This window comes from Rattus rattus, chromosome 6 (genome assembly GCF_011064425.1).
Source record: "Rattus rattus isolate New Zealand chromosome 6, Rrattus_CSIRO_v1, whole genome shotgun sequence".
NCBI lineage: Eukaryota > Metazoa > Chordata > Mammalia > Rodentia > Muridae > Rattus > Rattus rattus.
The window spans coordinates 14,950,122-14,971,952 of NC_046159.1; the positions used below are offsets into that span (position 1 = coordinate 14,950,122).

General features: G+C 40.5%; 1 protein-coding gene across 1 annotated transcript in view; it reads left to right on the forward strand.

The window, feature by feature from the left end:
• Positions 1–21,831, forward strand: part of Lrp6 (LDL receptor related protein 6) — a 124,115-nt gene that overhangs the window by 69,685 nt on the left and 32,599 nt on the right. Inside the window, exons 8-12 of the mRNA XM_032905546.1 lie at positions 9,922–10,138; positions 10,661–10,950; positions 12,198–12,424; positions 15,007–15,191; positions 15,763–16,089. Of these exons, the coding sequence (XP_032761437.1) occupies positions 9,922–10,138; positions 10,661–10,950; positions 12,198–12,424; positions 15,007–15,191; positions 15,763–16,089 (1,246 nt within the window). The remainder of the gene's footprint in view (positions 1–9,921; positions 10,139–10,660; positions 10,951–12,197; positions 12,425–15,006; positions 15,192–15,762; positions 16,090–21,831) is intronic.

Consider the following 21,831-nt stretch of genomic DNA (forward strand, 5'->3'; position numbering starts at 1 on the left):
GTTGTGCTCACTAGTCTTGGCAATCAATCTGCTTTTTAATATTAAAGTATTACAATTGATGCATTTTTCTACTTTGATTATAAGTAGAATTTATTTTAGTTGTATTTGAAAAGAATGAGAGGTAAGTTTCCATGTTGACACAATGCTTTATTTATTTATTTGTGACTTTCAAGACAGCGGAACTCTGAGAAGCATTTGATAAATTGCTGATATAATTGACTTAATGGTGTTGATCATAGTGGTACCTTTATCTGGAAATAAGTTCTCTCTCGCCCTTGCCCTTTTCCTTGCCCTTGCTCTCGTCTTTAGTTTTTCAAGACAAGCTTTCTTCGTGCAGCCCTGGATTTCACTCTGTAGACCAGGCTGGCCTTGAATACAGAGATACGTGTGGAAAATGGTTCTTAACTATACAGGCTGAATAGTTCAGGCTTAAAAAGACTCAATTGAAATAGTGACTCAGGAGCTAAGGATGCATCTGAAAAGGAGCCTAGTACCTGGACATGTCTAATTCTAAGCCTGATTATTTTCCCTATGTAAAATTACATAGTATACTTAACACATTGTAATTTTCTTTTCATGCTAAGAACATGTATATATGCTCAGATGTAGGTGTCTTGGCCAAGGTTTGAGAACTTTGAGGATGACACTGTAAACAGGTGCATGGTATCCCTTAACTTTGCCTTCTGTGTCCTGAGTATTCCTCTTTCCTTGTTTTTTTGTTTTTTTTTTTTTTCTTTTGCTATATTTTCAGGGCTAGCATTGAACTCTTGAAGTCTAGTAATCCTCCTGCCCCAGTCTTCTGAGTACAGTATTCCCTTTCCCATCCTCTCTCTCAGCTTTTTATACTTTTGACTGACAGTTTGCTGCAGTTAGATTTTCATATCTTAGGAAGTTATATCAAAGATAAAATACACTTCTCTAAGTTCTTATATACCTTTCTTAATACACAAGCTTTTAATGACCTGCTTTCTTTTGGATATTGCCTGGAATATTTAAAACAGAATGATTCATTTCAAGCCCTGGTTCTCAACCTTAATGCTGTACCCCTTAATAGTTCTTCATGTTGTGACCTTAACCCTAACATTATTTCATTGTTACTTCATAACTGTAATTTTGACTGTAACTCTTATAAATCGTAATGTAAACATCTGATATGCCACCTCCAAGGGGTAGTGACCCCCCCCCGGCCAAAAATGCTGATTTAGAGCATAATTTATGTGTACAACATAGAGCTTCGGCACTCTAGCTGTTTTTCTGTCATGTGTTCCTTCAACATGTCTAGTCATGTGAAGTTACATAGAAGCAGTTTTGGTAGTTCACTGGCAGCATGCCAAGATTTCCTGGGCAAGTCTGTCTTGACATTTAATTAGCTGATGAAGCTGATGAAAACCTGGATGTGATGTCTATGGGAATTTTGCCATTACTTAGTCTTTGTGCACATTTTCTGTGCCAGCCGACATCTATTGCCAGTTACAGCCTATATCTCAGTGCGGGTAACAGAGTTTGGGAATGCCTCAGAATGCCTGCGCCGTGCCACGGTGTGGATGTAGGTGCTGAGCCGCTGCAGACTCTAGTTCAGATTTGGAGTTAGATTTTAGAAACGACAGAAGTCTTATTTCAGTTTAGCTAATTAAGCTAGTCTGAGGTAATAGTGAAACACTCTCAGGAGTTGCCAGATATAATTAATGCTGGCCCAGTTTTTAAAGTATAAAGGTTATCTTTTGGAAGCACCTGAATTTTTCTTTTATTTGTCCTGGATTTAGATAGAAACGAGCTTTAACTATGATTTGCTGTATTTTAAATGTAAAGGGCTTAAAATCATGTTTAAATCTAGTAATCTGTCAAAAACTATTGGCAGTGAGAACTGGATAGTGACTTTCCTGGAGACCAAGCAGCTCTCCCATGCTGCTGCCTCTGCCCACCACGAGGGCAGCATGGTTGATCCGAGAACACCACATCCTAATGGCAATGTCACCTCCATAAAGGAAACTGCTTTCAGTGGTCATTGGAACTTACACAAAGGGAAACAAAGCATTCCGTAGATTTTAATTTTTACATTCAGACTTCACTTAAGCTGCTGATCCTTTAATCTTTTTCAGAGGACCCTTTAATTACTCTCGTATCATATTGAGAACAGAAGTGATAAGAGCATTTATTCCTCACGCACGCACGCGCAGTTACTGTTGTGCTCTAAGTGCCCTTGGCCTGGTTCCTTATCTCCCTCCCTTCATCTTCTCATGGAAGATACCAGGCTCATAGGAAGCAGAATAAAGATGACTGACTATGAACCACCCAGCTGTCCATGCCGGCTCATCCCGAGTGCTGCACAGCTCAAGGGAAGAGCTCTCTCACTAATGCTGTGCTGTTTGAGATTAGAAGAGGCAGACCAGTTAGGCCTTTTAGTTACCCCCAGACACAACATGTAAGCTTGTAAGGGAAATGTAAGAAGAAAGATATCAACCTGAGACTGAAGGTTACTGGCACAGAATGGGATAGGTTTATAAATTTAAAATAGAGAAGAAGAAATTCATTGTATGCTATATACTGACATCATTGAAATTTGAGTCCACATAGTCCAGCATGTAGCCACTAGACAGATGTGCGGTTGTCTGAGTTGACCTGTATAAAATACAGAGCAGGAGTCCTAGAATGAAAACAAATTCTTAAAATGTAATTAACAAACTTAATATTTATTTATTGAGAGAACATTTGATTAAGTTAGATTAAGTTAGATTAAGTCTGTAATGTTTTATATACTCCACTTTACTTTTTACAATGTGGTTACAGAGAATTTAGACTTGAAAGATGGGCATGGTGGCGTATACTTCAAATCCCAGCACTTTGAAGTAGTAGTGAAGGGTTGGTATTGGAGGCCAGGGCTGAGTGGGGTACATAGTGAGAGATCATCTCAGAATACTAAATAAAAAATTAGAGAAGTTGAAATTGCCACTCACTTGGATCATGTTTGTGAATTATATTCTGTTTTTCTTAGAGAACATTGTTTTAGACCCAATTCTGTTGTCAAAATTGTAACAGATGAGAACAGGAAGACTAAGGAATTAAGGGGAAATATGAATACAATTCTGTTAAAATATTTAGCACATCTTAATTACATCAGCTAAGTTGAAGTAGACAGGACTTATGTCTTGTGTGGATTCTCTCTGCTTCAGGCAGAGCATCTTTGTTAGACTCTCAGAAGACACACTTGAGTGTGTCCTTCACCATGGGACTTTAACATACATTAACTCTGTTCTTCTGGGACCACCTCATCTCCTTATCAGAGTTGTACTTCAAGATGAATTTCAACTGCTGTTTGCTGAGGGCTCTCCTTGTTCTCTCTGGTCCACAGGGCACATGCTTGTGGTTTGACTGTGCGTGCCGCTCTCCTTCTTGACCAGTCTTGTTCTCACTTACCTTGGCACTATTTGGTGAATTAGCTCTGTTGACTAATGTTTGGTTTAGGGAGAGATGGTGTGGTGGTTTGAGTATGCTTGGCCCATAGGAAGTGGTACTGTTAGGAGGTACTATGGGCTTATTGGAGGACGTGGGCTTTGATGCTCCACCCAGTGTAGAAGAATCAGTTTTTCTCCTGGCTGCAGTCAGTCAAGATGCAGAATTCTCAAGCGCCTACCTTGATGATAATAGACTAAACCTCTGAACCTATAAGCCAGCCCTAATTAAATGTTGTCCTTTATTAGAGTTGCCTTGGTCATGGTATCTCTTCATAGCAGTGGAAACCCCAAGACAGAGTGTAGAAAAGTCACAGTGGACCCCATCCAATTGGCAAAGTGCTCCATTTGTTTACTAATTTAGTTATTTATGTCTAAGTAACAAAAGCAAGTAGGTCTGAAGTTGGGAAACAGGAATAAGATTGTTAGAATGTCATAGGCCTGTATTAAATTTATCCTTTATCACTGTGGTTATTTCAGTCTATTATCTCTATATATACTTTTATACTTAGGTACTTCTTATTTTATAGCATTGTATTTCAATAATTAAATTTATCCATTTATACTTAGGTATTAAAACATTTCAGTAAAATAAATTTTTTTTTCAGTAAAATAAATTTTAACCAGTAGGAACTACCATTTTCTAATCACCCACTGGACATTTGATACTGTGACAGATTTGACATTATTCTTGCTGTCCAGTGAGAATTTGAACCCAGTTTAATTGTTTTGTCAGTATTATTTGCTGATCACTTAAGATTTAAAAAAAAAAATCAGAGAACTTGAGGAAGGATAGCTATTAAATAGAAGATGCAGTATTATACGAGCTAAAAAAGTCATTTTTGAATTGTGACTTCTGTTTATTGTTTTCTTTTTTTTTAAAGATTTATTCATTTATTATATATAAGTACACTGTTGCTGTCTTCAGGCACACCAGAAGAGGGCATCGGATCTCTTTACAGATGGTTGTGAGCCACCATGTGGTGGCTGGGAATTGAACTCAGGACCTCTGGAAGAGCAGCCGGTGCTCTTAACCACTGAGCCATCTCTCCAGCCCCTATTTATGATTTTCAATTTTATTCTTAGTGTATTATCCAGATTCATGTCTAGTTTTCCATTAAAAACATTGTTTTTATTTTATGAGTATGAGGATTTTGTTGGCATATAAATATGTGCTTCATGTGCACCATGCATGTGCCTGCAAGGCCACAGGAAGGCATCAGATGCCTTGGACCTGGAGTTACAGAGGCTTGTGAGCTGCCATATTGGTCCTGGGGATAGATCTTGTGTCCACTAGAGAGCAGCCAGTACTCTCAACCACAGGCAGCTTCCTAGCTCTGAATCATTCCAGTTTTTAGTAAAACTTTTATTTTTATTGTGTGTGTGTGTGGGGGCGGGAGGGGTTGTTGATGTATGTGGGTACATGTGGAGGCCAGAAGTCACCCTCAGATGTCCTTCTCAGATGTTGTCCACCATGTTTATTTGAGAGAGGCACTCTTAGGAGCTCACTGAGTAGGAGAGACTAGCTGGCCAGAAATCCCTAGGAATCTTCCTGCCCCCATCTTCCCCGTGTCGGGATTGTGAGAGTGCCACCATCCTGAGCCTCTTGTGTGGTTTCTGGGGAGCAGTCAGGTCCTTGTGCTTTTGCAACAGCTGCGCCATCTCCTCAGCCCTTGGCCATCTTGTAATTAAGTTCTCCTTCATCCAAATGAACAAACACAATGATACAGGGAGGTAGAGCCCTAGAAAGCAGTCGGTAGTTCCTTTAATATTTTGAGGTAGAGATGTAAATTTTATTTTACAGTATCCGTTTTAGTCATCTCATTTGTACTTCTAGACAGACAAATTCATCTTAATAAGATGGATAACTTTGTAATCAGCAAATTAGTGTAATTTATTAAATATAATATAATGTGAGATAATTGATTTAAGATAGTAATAAAACTAGTCAAACCAGAATTGTTTTAGTATACCATGATCTTATAAGAAGGTTTGATAGTCTCAGGTTGCCATTAGAGATGTCTTCCTGAGTCACTTTTCTACATCAGATTAAGAGCAGAAATTGGGTTGACTCAGTAGGATCTTTGAAATCTATTAATCTTGAAAAGTATGCAGCCAGGTTTCTTTCCTTCCTTCCTTCCTTCCTTCCTTCCTTCCTTCCTTCCTTCCTTCCTTCCTTCCTTTCCTTCCCTCTCCCTCCCTCCCTCCCTCCCTCCCTCCCTCCCTCCCTGCTCTCCTTCCTCTCCCTCCTTCCCTCCTCTCCCTCCTTCCTAATCAGTAAAATAAACAGAAATGAAAAATAAAAAAGAAATACAATCAGATTTTACTCAATAAGTTTGGTGGCATTTCAGTGGGATTTTAGACGATTGAACATTAAAAGAAGTAGAAAGCAGGGAGCTGAGGGAAGAGAGGAGTTGGAGCTGTCTCTCGAGTTCCCTCATCGGTGCTCCAGTTCAGAATCTGTTGGCAGCAAGGAATTAGTGATGAGAGGAGGAGGCAGTTGTCACAGAGCATATGCAAATAATATGGCAATGAAATAAGAACGTCAGATGAACAGTGGATATGTAGGGTCATTCCAGTCCTATACACTTCTCCCAAGAGGCCTGATCTAAGTACAAGGAAGCTCTGGGAAGTATTGGGAAGGAATTCTTGAGATGTGTGCTGGAGTATAGAGAGTGTGGATTCCAACTCCAGTGTGGGTGGATTAAGTCAGATGATCTCTTAATTTAAGATGGGGACATAGTGGGCTGGATAGGTGCTAGCAGCTAAATACATTTGCTCCTTTTCTGAAGGATCCAGTTTCATTTCTCAGCACCACACCAGCATGCTGTAACTCCACCTCCAGGAACCTGATACCTTGTCCACCTTGAGTAGCTGTGTTAATGTGCACAGGTCCACATGCAGATACAAACACCTACACATAGTTAAAAATAATAAAAGTTAAATCTTATCAATATGAGGAGTTTTAAGTACAGAGTTTTTTTTTTTTTTTTTTTTTTTTTTTTTTTTTGTTTTTTTTGGAGCTGGGGACCGAACCTAGGGCCTTGCGCTTCCTAGGCAAGCGCTCTACCACTGAGCTAAATCCCCAACCCCTAAGTACAGAGTTTTAAGTAAGCTTTTCCTGCCTAAGAGTCTAAGAAGTAAGAGAATAGGGCTAAAAATTGTTTCTGTATCTCTGGCTTTAGAAAGGAAAAATGTGTCCATTCTCCTGACCTATTGTGTCTCGCCATGGCCTTTCCATGGGTTTAAAATTTGGGGAAGAAGAGCATTTGTGGTCTAAGTCATAACACTGTAGGAATGAGAGTGAGAGCACTGTACAAATGAGTTCTGGCTGTTGTTATGGAGCTGGTCTGAGAGCTCTCACAAAGTATTTTCAGCAATCCTCACAACCCCATTTGAGGATTATGGTCCTGATACTCTGAAAGTGTATTTAAACTGGGAATGAAGCTACATTTCTGCCACCCCATTACCAGGGGCTTAAAGCAGGAGAATCTTGAGTTTGTGTCTAGTTTGGGCTGTATTGTGAGATCCTATCTCAGAAAATGAACACTAAAATAAATAAAATGTAAAATGTATTACAGATTGTGCTTTTAAGAGCGTTGGTAAACTAAGAGTGAAGAGCGGAGAGTGGAGAGCAAGGCTTTATAGACATGATGATAGCAACCATAGTAATTTTTATTCTTTTACTCCCAGTTGTTATATTCACTCTACTGTGACTTCCTTATGCCTTTATGCCCTCAAGTCCTCTCAAGTAGGCAGGGTTTTCTGTCTGTCTGTCCAACTGTCTGTCCATCTATCAATCCATCCACCCATCTACCTACCTACCTACCTACCTACCTACCTACCTACCTACCTACCTACCTGTACATCCTTCTATCTTTCTCTTACCTATATATCTATCCATCCATTCTTTCTCCTATCTATCTATCTATCTATCTATCTATCTATCTATCTATCTATCTATCCATCTCTATCCATCCATTGTATCTTTCTCCTATGTCTCTGTCTCTGTCTCTGTCTCTGTCTCTCTCTCTCTCTCTCTCTCTCTCTCTCTCATCCATTTTTATGAACTGTATACATATTTTGTAGTAGGAGAAACCAAGAGTTTAAAAGTAAGTATCATAAGCATTAAGGGTAAAAGAGTATAAATTGTTTCCTGGCCTCTCATTTTTGAATCAACATTTTTTCTTTCTGTCCCTTTCTCCATCTCTTGGTCACTATCCTCCAACTCTAGGAATGGGTGTGGAGGAAAAGTCCTAGGCTTGAGATTTCATTTGCTCTCCTTTCTGAATCTCAGAGGAGGGCAGGAGAAGGAGAAGGAAGAATGGGCCTCTTCCCCTTTCTCCTTTGCCCCCAGGACTGGGCTACTTGTGGGGCAGCCAGTTCTAGCACAGCTCACACTGAGAGTGTAAGAACTACAAACAAAATTTCTATTAAACTAAGTTTTGTGTCAAAAAAAAAAAAAAAAAGCCAGGCATACAGACAGGATAGTTTCTCGTGCTTTGCCTTATTTATAATAGAAGTTTCATTTCATCATATCCCCAGTTTAAAGGCCACTTAACATTACTGAAGTGTTTGGTCCTTGAATAGTGACTGTAGAAGGAGTTTGAGGCTCCTGCTAGAGCACACATTCAAGTTAGACACAAATAACTGGCTCCTTCTCACTGTTTATTTTTATACTGATATATTTTACCTAAAATAGGAAGGTAACTCAGCAGTTAAAAGCATTTGTCTCTTATACAGAACCAGAGTTTGGTTTGCTCACAACGGGCAGCTTATAGCTGCCAATAACTCCAGTTCTAGAGAGTCCCCCACCCTCTTCTGTTTTCCGTTCGCACTCGCATGCATGCTCATCTACTCACCCAGGAACAGATGTACAGACCAGAAAATAAAAACGAGAATCTTACTTACACATAAAGTTTATCTTAAGAATGACTTATTGCAAGAAAACATGAATATTCAAAACAGTCTTTTTTTTTTCAAATTAATTGTTAACTTTAATAAGTGTTTCATGAAGATATGGAATAGTGTTTAGTTTTTGATCTTTAGAAAACATTGTTACTGTTATAAATAGTTGCCTAATAATCTCTTTATATGTGATAGAAAAATGAATATAATCTTCCATTAGCTGTATATCCAATATTATTGAAACTTGTAAGTGACAATACAGGGACACACAACAGTTTTGTGTGGTCAGTTTCTGAGTGCCAGGTTTCTTTGATGGAAATTGGGTAAACGTGTGTGAGCTTTTAGAGATGGTAGAGAAGACAACATCTGGTTGCCTATCTGGACACTAACAGTGCTGACTTACTAGGAATACCCTGTCACCTTACCTTCCCTGCCTCAGGAGCCCTGTGCTGGCCTCCAAGTCCTTCCCTAGTCTCAGCCTCTTCCTTCCTGTCCCAGTGTTAATCTTGTGGGCGTGTGCAGCACTGTGCCTCTTCCTGGTTTTGTTTTTGTTTTTGTTTTTGTTTTTGAGGTGCTGGGGATTGAACTTGGGGTTTCCTGTGTGCTGAGCTATATTCTCAGCCCCTTACATGCAGTATTTCTTCCTGGATTAAAAAGTTAATATTTTCATGTGAGATTCTCTCTGATGCCTCTTAAGGTTTGTTGAGGTAGACGTTGTTCACATGTTCATATGTTCAGTACCAGCATAAGGTATCTGAAGACTGATTCACCTAGGACACAGGCCACTTAAAACTGTAGCAATACTCTTAGAGAATTAAACAGTAGGAAGCGTTCTCAATCTTTCAAAACAAGATTAGTACAGATTGCCACAAGTGCAAGGCTGGATTCATTAACATTGTGCTTGTGAAATTGGGAAGAAGGGGTATAGCCCTGATCTCGACATGTATGTGCACATGTACATGTATGTGCACATGTACATGTATGTGCACATACGGATTGCAGCTCCAGGTACAGCAGACCTCACAGGAGGGACTGACGAGGTATCTTTCCACTTTATTAAACTTTTGGTGGTGGTTGTTACTTACATAACAGAATTAAAGATACCAACTCTTTACAAGTGGTATATGACTTTAATGAACCTTAGTTTCCTTTGAAACTACATTAAAACATTCCTTAAAAGCAGTCCTTTGAAAGGATGAAATACAATGTTGTGAAACAAAATAGTGTTATATACTTTATAATCTGAAACACATGCAAACTTAATGATAATTTATGTTTAATTTTGAGTCATTTAGCAGAAGAGTTTCTCATATTAAATCTAAGCTTACCAGAAAAATTTTAAAGGAAGGATAATAAGAAATTAGAAAAAGAGGTCAAATATGAACGTAAGGTGAATGTTTGAAATAATTATCACTAAATCATGTTGTATTTTGTGACACTGTCTTAGCAGCACTTTTGAGACTTGGAGTTTTCATGCAGTAGATGGTGGGAGTTTCCATTTTACACACATTCAAGGGTTCTGACCTAGACCCCCTCCTCCTCCTCTCCCATCTCAAACCTGAAGGTTATGAATACCGACGGCACTGGGAGACGAGTGCTGGTGGAAGACAAAATCCCTCACATATTTGGGTTTACCTTGCTGGGTGACTATGTCTACTGGACTGACTGGCAGAGGCGGAGCATCGAGAGAGTGCACAAGCGGAGTGCAGAGAGGGAGGTCATAATAGACCAGCTGCCAGACCTCATGGGACTGAAGGCCACCAGCGTTCACAGAGTCATTGGTGAGTCGCCCCAGAGTCTCTGAGTACATCTAGACCTAGGAAAGATGACGAGAAGCAGCAGAGTGTAAGGTGAATCATTGATGCTTGAATCAATTTAAAATCATCTTTACTATACCTGCCTCATATGCTGACGTCACAGTGTGGTCTGCTGCGTGTAGATCCATAGGCAGCCAGTTTTGTCAAAGGAACTCATTGTGAGATATATATATAGCTTTAATATTGAGAAGCTTACTGAGAAAGTGAGAGAAACGCTTGACTAAAATCTGGACGATAGTCTTTTAGATCATGGCTTTATTTCTGATATATATATATATATCTCACCTTAGTTTACAGCTTACTGTAGGTACAAAAGGTTTGCTGGTATTTTTCTCACGAGTAATCCTGATACTGCTTGTTTATAAAAATAGAGTTGGAACTAGGTTAGGACTAACACAGTCATATCCTTATGAACTAAATGTGAATATGTGTTGATTTTGTCAATGTGTGTGCTTTTCTGTATTCTTGTAACATATTTTCTTTTAGGTTCTAACCCCTGTGCTGAGGAGAATGGAGGATGTAGCCATCTTTGCCTGTACAGGCCTCAGGGCCTTCGATGTGCCTGTCCCATTGGCTTTGAGCTCATTAGTGACATGAAGACATGCATTGTTCCTGAGGCTTTCCTTCTGTTCTCACGGAGAGCAGACATAAGGCGCATCTCTTTGGAAACAAACAACAATAATGTGGCCATTCCTCTCACTGGTGTCAAAGAAGCTTCTGCTTTGGATTTTGATGTCACAGACAACAGAATTTACTGGACCGATATATCCCTGAAGGTTAGCACGAAGCTTGACGTGCTAATGCAGGGGCTGACAGGGAGGCCTTCAATTACAGTGTCGTGCACACACAGGTGCATCACTCACAGAGGCCTATGTAAGCTGTGGCGGAGAGTCCTGAGTGTGCATTACAGCATCCTGTGTTTTCTTTTTTCTAGCTTTAATATTGAGAAGCTTACTGAGAAAGTGAGAGAAACGCTTGACTAAAATCTGGACGATAGTCTTTTAGATCATGGCTTTATTTCTGATAACTGTTATGCACTTATAACTTGCAAACAACATGAAATGTTGCGGCCAGGTAGTTGGATTCTAGTGGTATTTAAGAAAGTCCACTAATTGAGTGTGTGTGGGGTGTAAATAAACCTTGGGCTTAGCTGAGTGACCTCCCATCTTGCAGGACTCTTGTGTTAAATGAGAGTATCTGCAGATACGTGCCACTTATATACAACTTGGCCTAGAACTGGTAAGGCTACTACTAACATCTATTACGAACCTTTAAAATTTATGGGGTTCAAAACCATAATGATGATATAAAAATTGGTTCTGTTTGTTTTATGAGTTTAGAGGTGGCTAAGATCTGAATTGACACAGTGGCCTAGGGTAATTTCAGGTGTCTTCAGAAAGTGGACTACCAGTAAGCTTTATAGCATTTTGGTCCCTTCTTATTCACTAGATTACCTAGAAATTTCCAAAGAAAACTCATTTTGGGGAGACGGCTCCATGGGTGGTAAGAATGTGTATGTGATGACCTGAGTTCAAACCCCTAATACCCATGTAAAAGGCTATGTATGTCTGGAACTCCAGTGTTGAGAAGTGGAGATAGGAGATCCCAAGAGCTCACTTGCTTGTCAGTGTAGCTCAAACAGTGAGCTTCTGGTGCAGTGAGAGACTCTGTCTTTGAAGAATATAGTGACAAACAATGGAGGAAGACACCCAGTGTTAGTCTCTGACTTGTGCATACCCAGTGTATATACAACACACCAGACAAGAAAAAATAAACACACACACACACACACACACACACACACACACACACGTATGCGAACGAGGCATCTCATTTCATTGCCTTAATAGGAAAAATTTTTGATTCTTCGTTTTAGAAGTTTTCCCCTGAAGTAGCTTAATTATAGTTACATTTATTAAAAATTGTCCCTTCTCTATCTTTGTACCACCAATAAAGTCCAGACTTCTGAATAACCTTTTTAACTTTAAACCATGTGTCTTAGTTGCAAATTTTATTTTTGCAGACTATTAGCAGAGCTTTTATGAATGGCAGTGCACTGGAACATGTGGTAGAGTTCGGCTTAGATTACCCAGAAGGCATGGCAGTGGACTGGCTTGGGAAGAACTTATACTGGGCAGACACAGGAACAAATCGCATTGAGGTGTCAAAGTTGGATGGACAGCACCGACAGGTTTTGGTATGGAAAGACCTTGACAGTCCCCGAGCTCTGGCATTGGATCCTGCTGAAGGGTAAATAGCTTTATGTATGTATTCTTTATAGCTTCATCACACACTGGTTATGATTACATCCTCGATGTCTTAATGTTTATTAATAATGTGACAACTAAATTATAGGAAAGATTCATTTTAAAACCAGGTATTGCGGGGCATAGAGGCTCATACTTGTAGGACCAGCACTTGGCATGCTGAGGCAGAAACATTCCTGGGAGTTCAAGAACAGCCTTATTACATCATGAGTTCAAGCCAGCTACAGATTAACAACTTACCTCAAAACCAGATGAACTCAGGCCATTCATAGTTTGCTGTTTAATAATAATTCATTACTAAAATTTACTTCGCTATAATAACATTCGCTAAAGAAAGTGAGATAGATTTCATAATAAAGTATTCATTGGTCACCTTTAACATACTGAGTGAACAGTGTTGTTATCATCATTGTACACTTGCTTGCTCTCGCTCAGACCCCTTCAGTACGTGGAGTCCCGACCTCTACTGGAAACACTGTATAGCAGTGTTCCATACTGAGAAACAGCTAGTGTGGGCCCCCACTCCCAAGTTCTGGTTCTGCGTTCCACAGTTCTGGTTCCCAGGGGTCTAGAAATAATTAGGTAAAGCATTCAAGAGATGAGAAGATCATGAGTTTGAGATTGCTTTTATTATGCTATATGTTTTTCCTATTTTTTATTAGTTGCTAGTCCTTGGGGGCCACATTAACCTTTATCACAGGTGAGTATAGAAAAACAACATAGCTTATATAGGGTTTGTTACTATTGTAGTTTCAGATATATACAGAATCGAGGGGAAGTGTATTAGAGTGTATCCCCACAGGTAGAGGGGTAGATTTAAAAAGTGCCATTCATTTTTAATCTGTGTGTGTCTCTACACACACACACACACACACACACACACACACACACACACACACACACACACACACACACACACTCTATTGGTAATCAAACCCAAAACCTTGCCCCAAAGTTGCATTTAAGAATACCCATTAATTTTAAAGTAGGCAATTAGTCTTTATTGTAAACTTAGGAAATCGTGGTGTTATGTAACAGACTAACTGACATGTTCATTACAGCACACTTCTTTCAGGGTTAGGCAGTCCTTATTACAGGAGTTGAGCAGGTTTCATGTAGGAGCTGAGATATCTGAAAATTAAGAACATAGTTTCTAGTGGAATCCTCACATCAAGTCCACTATTAGGTCTTTGTTCATCTAGTGGGGGGGCCTTGTGAAGGACAGTGTCTTTGTGTACAGAAACTGAGGTGGGATTGTGGTGATCTTTGCTTTAAGCACTACATGCCAGTCAGAAAAATTCAGTGCTAACAACTAAGGACTCTAGTATAGGTTGCCCCGTCATAGTTGTTTCTCTTTGGATTGCAGTAGTGTGCACATGGCTTTAAACTGACAAGAACAAATGCAAACAACTCTAATTTTCATAGCAGATAAATTGCTACCAAGTGAACTGTCAGTTGGCAGGCTGTTGAGTGAGTGTCTGTCCTTAAGCATTTCATGGGAGCCAGTGTGTGGAGTGATTTCCCCAGGCTCAGTGCTAAGCACTAGCAGCTGACCAGCTTAGCTGGGGAGGTATTTGGTTAAGAGTGAGGTTCTAGTTCTAGCTGTGCCATTTAACTGACTTGGAAACATGAGATATGAGAGATTTCATACTTCTTCACTGTTTTGGCCTTCCATATATAAAAAGCCCTATGGAGCATTAAGATTAAAGTGAGCTCACTCTTCTTCCTCACTCTCATTCTTCTTCCACTCTTCCTCACTCTTCCTTCCGCTCTTCCTCTCTCTCTCTCTCTCTCTCTCTCTCTCTCTCTCTCTCTCTCTTCTCTCTCTCTCTTCCTCTCTTCCTCTCCTGGCTTGACACGATTAAAAAAAAAAAAAAAGATTAAAGTGAATCTTCAGAAAAGTAAGGTGTAAGTAGCTGAGAATTTTAAATGTCATAAGGATATTAGTATTGTATTAATTGCTCAGCCAACATACTAGGATGGTATACATTGTGCATATTTGTGTAGTATGTTTTCTTGAACTGTATAACCAAATATATTTTCTGTCTTTGCCTTTAACATGAGCCTTTCCAAAGCCACTGTTTATTTTTACATTAGTATACTTTTACAGCTTGTTTTTGAAGAAAGTTGATTTATATAAGTTGGAAGGTAAACCAGTGTTTAAAAATTTGAAGTTGCTTTCACTCAGAAATATAGAAAGATATTTTAGTAAAGTAAACCAGATTCTTAGACTGGATCATTAATCCTTTTTTTTTTTTTTTTTTGGTACTATTTTTATAAATGTTAATGCTGCAGTAAAGAAGTCATTGTTTGTCTCTAATTCCTGGCCTGGGTAGCACAGTCTGATTGACATGCTGAGGAGAGCTGCGTGACCACACCTCTGTGGGAGCGCAGGGCACAATTAGTTGGAATGACTAGAGCTTGAAGAAATGTAGCCATGACTTTTTATCCACTTACTTGACTTACTATAAATTTTCCAAGTTTATTCAGTTACTATACATGAATATGACCTGTTTCTCCAGAAAATCAAGCTGAACTGTTAAATTTCTACTGTTTTGAATCCAGGTTTATGTATTGGACTGAGTGGGGAGGGAAGCCTAAGATTGACAGAGCGGCTATGGATGGAAGTGAACGCACTACATTAGTTCCAAATGTGGGTCGAGCAAATGGCCTTACCATCGACTATGCTAAGAGGCGGCTTTACTGGACAGACCTGGACACTAACTTAATAGAATCTTCAAATATGCTCGGTAAACGTCACTAGATTTTTTTTTTTTTCCTAGGTGATTTATGTAAAGTCAGTGGCTGCCACTCATCCTTGTTTCGATGCTGTGGCTGACACTTTGTGTCTGCAGCTATTCTAGAATCGCACCTTTTTATTATTATTAATAGTCGCCTGATGACTTAGAGTTATTTATTTATATAGTATGCAGTTTTATTACTATTGGATCTGTACTGATATTTATGAAGAGGATACTCATGTGCACATGTATTTCGCCCCCATCTTTTTGTGGAAGGGAGAATGAAATACTGAATTGTAAGTCCTCATGCAGAGGAAATAAAACCAAAATCAAAATAGATCATAGGAGTTTAAAGAAACTTAGTGATGTATAAAGAGAGATGAGTTTTAGGCATGGATCAGATTAAGATGGACTAGTTTCAGAGGTCTTATCTGGTTTTAGAATTGCTTTTAAATAAAGTGTTCTATTTTAAATTGCTTACAAATTTAATGTTTCTTATGCCACCTTTTTTTCCCCCAAAAAGATACTTGTTCCTCACACGCTTACGCCTCTCCCTTGTCTACTGACTTTCCCAAAATAGGACTCAACCGTGAAGTTATAGCAGATGACTTGCCTCATCCTTTTGGCTTAACTCAGTACCAAGATTACATCTACTGGACAGACTGGAGCCGACGCAGCATTGAACGTGCCAACAAAACCAGTGGCCAAAACCGCACCATCATCCAGGGCCATTTGGATTATGTGATGGACATCCTAGTCTTTCACTCTTCCCGGCAGGCAGGGTGGAATGAATGTGCCTCCAGCAACGGGCACTGCTCCCACCTCTGCTTGGCTGTGCCTGTTGGAGGTTTTGTGTGTGGATGCCCTGCCCACTACTCCCTGAATGCTGACAACAGGACCTGTAGTGGTAAGTTACAGCATTCTCCAGGAGCAGCTAGAATTAGAAGACAAAGCAATGTTTTGAGAATGCTTAAAAATTTTTTTTAAAGAGTAAAACATTGTATAATAAAAAGGTAAGACTGGGGAGATACACCAGGTTTTGCTGCTTAATTCATGATAGCAGTTTAATTTATGCAAGAGTTGTCTTTTACTCTTGAGCTTAAGTATTTAGTAAAGAATGTGTAGTGTCAGAGAAGCACGCGAGTATTCATACAGAATGCTTACTTAGTCATACGGAAGAGCAGTACATACAATAGAACAAAGGAAATTCTAATATATTTCTTTGAAATACATAACACAGGACAAATAATATTTTAATTGTGCATGAAGCCGTACAGACAATGCTCATGAAGAAGTTAAACCCAGGGTGAAGCAGTGGTTGACAGGTGGGACCAGTGCCCATGTGTGCAGTCACTGCTTGACTCTAGGTCTTCTCATCTTGCCTGGGCCCAGAGTTTGAAATGATGAGAGAGAGAAGGGTATCCCGATGTTTTAGTCCAAGTTGTGTTGCTGTGAAGAGATACCGTGACTAAGGCAACTCTATAAAGGATAACATTTAGTTGCAGCTGGCTTACGGTTCAGAGGTTCAGCCCGTTCTTATCATGGCAGGAAGCGTGGTATCACGCAGGCAGACATGGTGCTGGAGGAGCTGAGAATTCTACAGCCAGATCCATAGACAACAAGAAGAGAGTGACACTGGGCCTGGCTCGAACCTTCGAAACCTCATAGCCCACCCCTACAATGACACACTTCCTCCAACAAAGGCACATCTAATAGTATCCTGCCAGAGACCAAGCATTCAAATCTGTGAGCCACCGGAGGCCATTCCTACTCAAACCACCACACTCTACAATATCTTTTTAAAAACTGACAAAAATTTCACATTAAAAATGAGCGCACAGGGGGGCTGGAGAGATGGCTCAGTGGTTAAGAGCACTGACTGCTCTTCCAGAGGTCCTGAGTTCAAATCCCAGCAACCACATGGTGGCTCACAACCATCTGTAATTGGATTTGATGCTCTCTTCTGTGGATCTGAAGACAACTACAATGTTCTCCCATACATAAAATAAATAATTCTTTAAAAAAAATGAACACAGTGCTAACAAAAAACATATTACAGCATTGTTGGCTATGGAAAACCTGGTGTATGGCTTAAGTATATGTAGACGTCCATGTCTTGAGAGTTGGATAAGAAAATTAGCAAATGGTCAAAAGATATATGGACATCAGGTCAGGAAGAGTCTTGGGAGACAGGAGACTGTCAGAAAGTAGCAGCTTAGTGTAAGATTTTAAATGTAATTAATTAGTGAAATTACATTGTCGTTACCTGAAAAGTGTATCCTATAGAGAAGGATGTACTCTTTTGAGAAATCGGCTCAGGTGTGAACAAAGAACACAGGTTATGATTAAGCAGTTATGCTTTAGAGAATCCCACACAAAAAAGAATCGTATTTTTCTTTTTGCAGTTTTTAAAAATATTACACTGTTATGATTAACTTTTTAAACTTTTTTACGCATTGGTGTTTTGTTTTGCTTGCATATTTGTCTTTGTGAGGGCGTCAGATCTCCTGAAACTGGAGTTACAGACAGTTATGAGTTGGCCTTGTGAGTATTGGAATTGAACCTGGATTAGCAGACAATGAGCGCTTTTAACTGCTGGGCTATCTCTCCAGTCTGCCCCAAACAATTTTTTTAACCCTTAATTTTTCTCATTTTAAAAATGTGAGTAACAGCCATAGAGTTGCTGTCAGAATGGGTGAAAAGCGGTGTGACTCTGGGGAAACGTGGACTGCAGTGTGGCGGTGATGGTTGGTGATGGAGAGATGCTCATGGCCTCTGGCTGTGCTTTAGAGTTAGTGAGGATGTTTGAAGTGAACTCAGTGTAGGGAAGCAGAGAAATGGAGCAAGGCAGAGATGGTTTCCAAGCTGGCGTCAGCGTCGGCATCAGTGTCGGCGTCAGCACACTACCAGAAGGCAGTGGGAAGGCTGAGGCGTGTGTTTTAGAGCTGAGGTGTTTACATGAGGTTCCCTACCTGGAAAGGAGCGCTGGGCTCCAGGTAGCAGGTTTTAGACACGAGATGTGTGGGCTCTGTTATACCTACCCGGCTCCGTCCAGCTCTGTCCGCTGTAGATGACAGCAGCCACAGACAGCATTACAGAGAAGGGCACCAGACCAGGTTTGGGTTATGCGCCATAGTTTTTAATTCCTTGTGGAGAGTAAGAAGGGACCTGGCAGCCCAAATAACTGGTTCAGGAAGACAGGTTTGAGAATTGGCACAGCCAGAGAGGCAATCACAGCAGACAGCATTGAGGTGCCAAAGAAGAGAGCAGCTGTCGACAGCTCTGAGAGGCTAGGTGAGGGCTGAAAAGTAGAATTTACCCTTTAGATGGTTTGCATCCATGTTGGCCAGGGGTGGTCTGAGTGAGCATGAGGACAGTTTCGGGGAGTGGTGGTGAAGGACAAGTTGAGGAGCCGATCGGTGAGTCAGGGAAGGGAAGGGAGGAGGGAGTAAGCATCACAGTGGGCATCTCTCAACAGCTTCAGCTTCGGGTGCAAGGAGAGGATGGAGGGAGAACCGTTAGGGAATGGAGCCGGCAGTAACACGAGAAGGCTTCCTGAGCTCACTGTGCACGTGCCCCGTGGGTTAGTGGGTTGGTTGGTTGGTGGGTTGGTTGGTTGGTGGGTTAGTGGGTTAGTGGGTTGGTTGGTTGGTTAGTGGGTTGGTTGGTTAGTGGGTTAGTGGGTTAGTGGGTTGGTTGGTGACTGACCCCGGGGGTGGGGGTGTGGTCAGCGCTTACGGCCCTTAGTTGGTTGACTGTCTGGTACAGTCAGCAGTGCTTCAAGGCTTCTGGTGTGCTCTTCTTGAGTACCACTTAATATTTGCATGTAGTTGTATTAGGTTCCGTGTACTAGGAAGAGCTTAATGTGTAAGTTCTTACTTTCAAAAGTATTCCCACATCATATACATCTTACTGATTTTAAAAGTCAGACCAGCTTATTTCTGGGCTCAAGTGTGACGGCAGTCAAGCTCATGCAGTGTAAAAACCCTGGCTCTTGCAAGGCCTTCAAGGCCCAACATGAGCATAGCCCCTACTTCATAATATGCTTGAATGGTCTTTTTGCAAAACTTTCCACGGCCATCCTTCTTGTCTTTGCTTAATTGTGACCTGCACAGCAAGACATAGTCTGCAGCGCTTACCGTGGAAAACCTCCTTTTACCAGTGTCAGTGCCAGGGTCCCGCTGCTTCCTTTCCATAGCACTCACTGTTGGCTGTGTGTAATGTGATGGAGAACTCCACTGTTTACACATTGTAACTTCCCTTGCTCTGTCAGTGCTTACTGTGGAGCCCATGAAGCAGTGGCTTTGTTCTGTTTTCTTTGCTAATGTATCTGCAGTGCCTAGACTATGGCTTCTGGTGTGTGGTGGGCACTCAGGATTATTGTTAAGTAAAATAAATGAAGAAATGGGTGGCTCTGGTGAATGTGTGGCCTCCTACTTAGTAGCTTTAACAGTCTTGAGAATCCTTTAACTTTTCTAAGCTACAACTTCCTTATCTGTAAAATGATAATATAGGGATTAAATTATCCCTCTGTGTGATGTGTGACGTGTTGATAATACAGGGATTAAATGGCACTCTGTGTGATGTGTGACCTGTTGGAGTTTTTCATTTATACCTGTTTCTTGTATTTTCAAAATCAAGGCTACAAGGCTGCCTTTGTTGCCATTCAATGCTTATTTCTTTATATAATCTTTTCATTCTTTCATTCAGTATGTATTAAGCACTTGCCTTATTGTAACCATTGGAAAATTCATTGGAAATGGATGAAATAGACAGAAGTACCTGCCTTCACCAACCTTGTATTTGCCCAGAACTGCTAAGAGGAAGGTATGAGGACTGAGATTGAAAAAGAGAGAGAGAGAAAGTATGAGGGCTATATAGTGATAAGTATTATACAGAAGTATTAAGAGGAAGAAAATGGGGTTGGGGATTTAGCTCAGTGGTAGAGCGCTTGCCTAGGAAGCTTAAGGCCCTGGGTTCGATCCCCAGCTCCAAAAAAAAAAAAGAAAAAAAAAAAAAAAAAAAAGAGGAAGTTAAAAAATGTGGTGGCAGAGAATGCATGGTTAATAGGGTTGTCAGAAAGATCTATACTAAAGTGGCATTTATGTCAGGACTTGAGGAGGTGAGGACATGAGCTTTGAGGATGTCCACAGGTGACCCAGAAGGTTAGTATTGGAGAGTGAGGACATTGGGGGATGAAACAAAGAAGCCAGGTTTCTCAATCCCGTCTTTGTTATAGAAGTGGCCCTATGGTACCTTGTGTAAACTGGGAAATGAGGTTCCCTCTGGACAGATTGAGTCCCCTGGGTATATAGCATGGCTCCTAAAGTGAAGGTCCATATCTGTCCCTATCCAGTATTTTAGTACCATGGATGGCAGTCACATGTGGTCAAGTTGGCCATGAAGACGGTTCTGTTCTTCCTCAAGAGCAGCACCTTCCTTTAAATTACAGGTTATCTTACTTTCCTTAACTTACCCGTGCTGTCAGGAAACAGCCAAAGATGCCTCTGGCTTACACCTCCAGCCTCTTCATGTCGCCTTCAGTGAGGGAGTGCAAGGCTAGGAGAACCCAGTGGCTAATTTGTTGTTGGGGTTTTTTTTTTTGAGTCAGGAGTTACGAAGGCTGGCTTAAAGTTCACCATGCAGCTGAGAGTTGGTCTTGAACTTCTGATTCTCCTGCCTCTGCTTCTCAAGTACTGGTGTTACAGGAGTGTACTGCCATGCTTAGGTGTGTTTGTTTTATTTTGTATTTTTAAAGATCTTTCTGATGTGAGAATGTGGTTGAGGATTGGAGGATGGACTTAAGACTTTTAAATGGCATGTGTTGTGTCACTTCAAGCATGGACTGTAAGAAAATCAAATTATCAGCTCATGAGAGATATTCCACCATTTATAATTGTTAATTTTTTAATTAAAAATTGAAATTACACTTCAGTTTATTGTGTTTGCACATATGGACATGCTTCATGGCATACATCCGAAGGTCTTGGACAGCTTGAAGGAATTGGTCCTGGAAATGGAATGTGCACCATTAAAACTAGTGGCAGGTGCCTTGCTGAGCTCCTGCAGGCCTGTTCACGTCTTCGAGTAGATTTCTTGTTGTTGTTGTTGTTAACAAGCATCTGTTTAGAGACAGATTTAACTGAGTTTTGTTTATTTTGAGATGGAGGTTACAATATGTAGCCCAGGCTAGTTTTGATGTTTTGGGCTTAAGCAGTTTTTCGCACACTCCTGAGTGGCTAGGACTGCAGACATATACCATTTGGCCTCCACTTTATTTACCACACTGCACATTTCTAGAATAAGATCTACAATGACTGTGGAATCTTGTGTACTGGTTACAAGCTGGCTTGGAGGAGAGCACTCAACAAAACCCATTAGGAACCAGACAAATGTTTAGTTGTTTCCCGCACAGGAAAATTGAGAACTAAAATTCTGAGGTCTTCTAAGTCTTCCTGAGGTTTTTTTTTTTCTTTTTTTCGGAGCTGGGGACCGAACCCAGGGCCTTGCGCTTGCTAGGCAAGCGCTCTACCACTGAGCCAAATCCCCAACCTTGTCTTCCTGAGTTTTAATACAAGTGGAGCTTAAGAAAGTAGTATTGCCAAAAAGTAATCTTTTGTGGGGAGACAACTTTACAGCCACTAAGTAT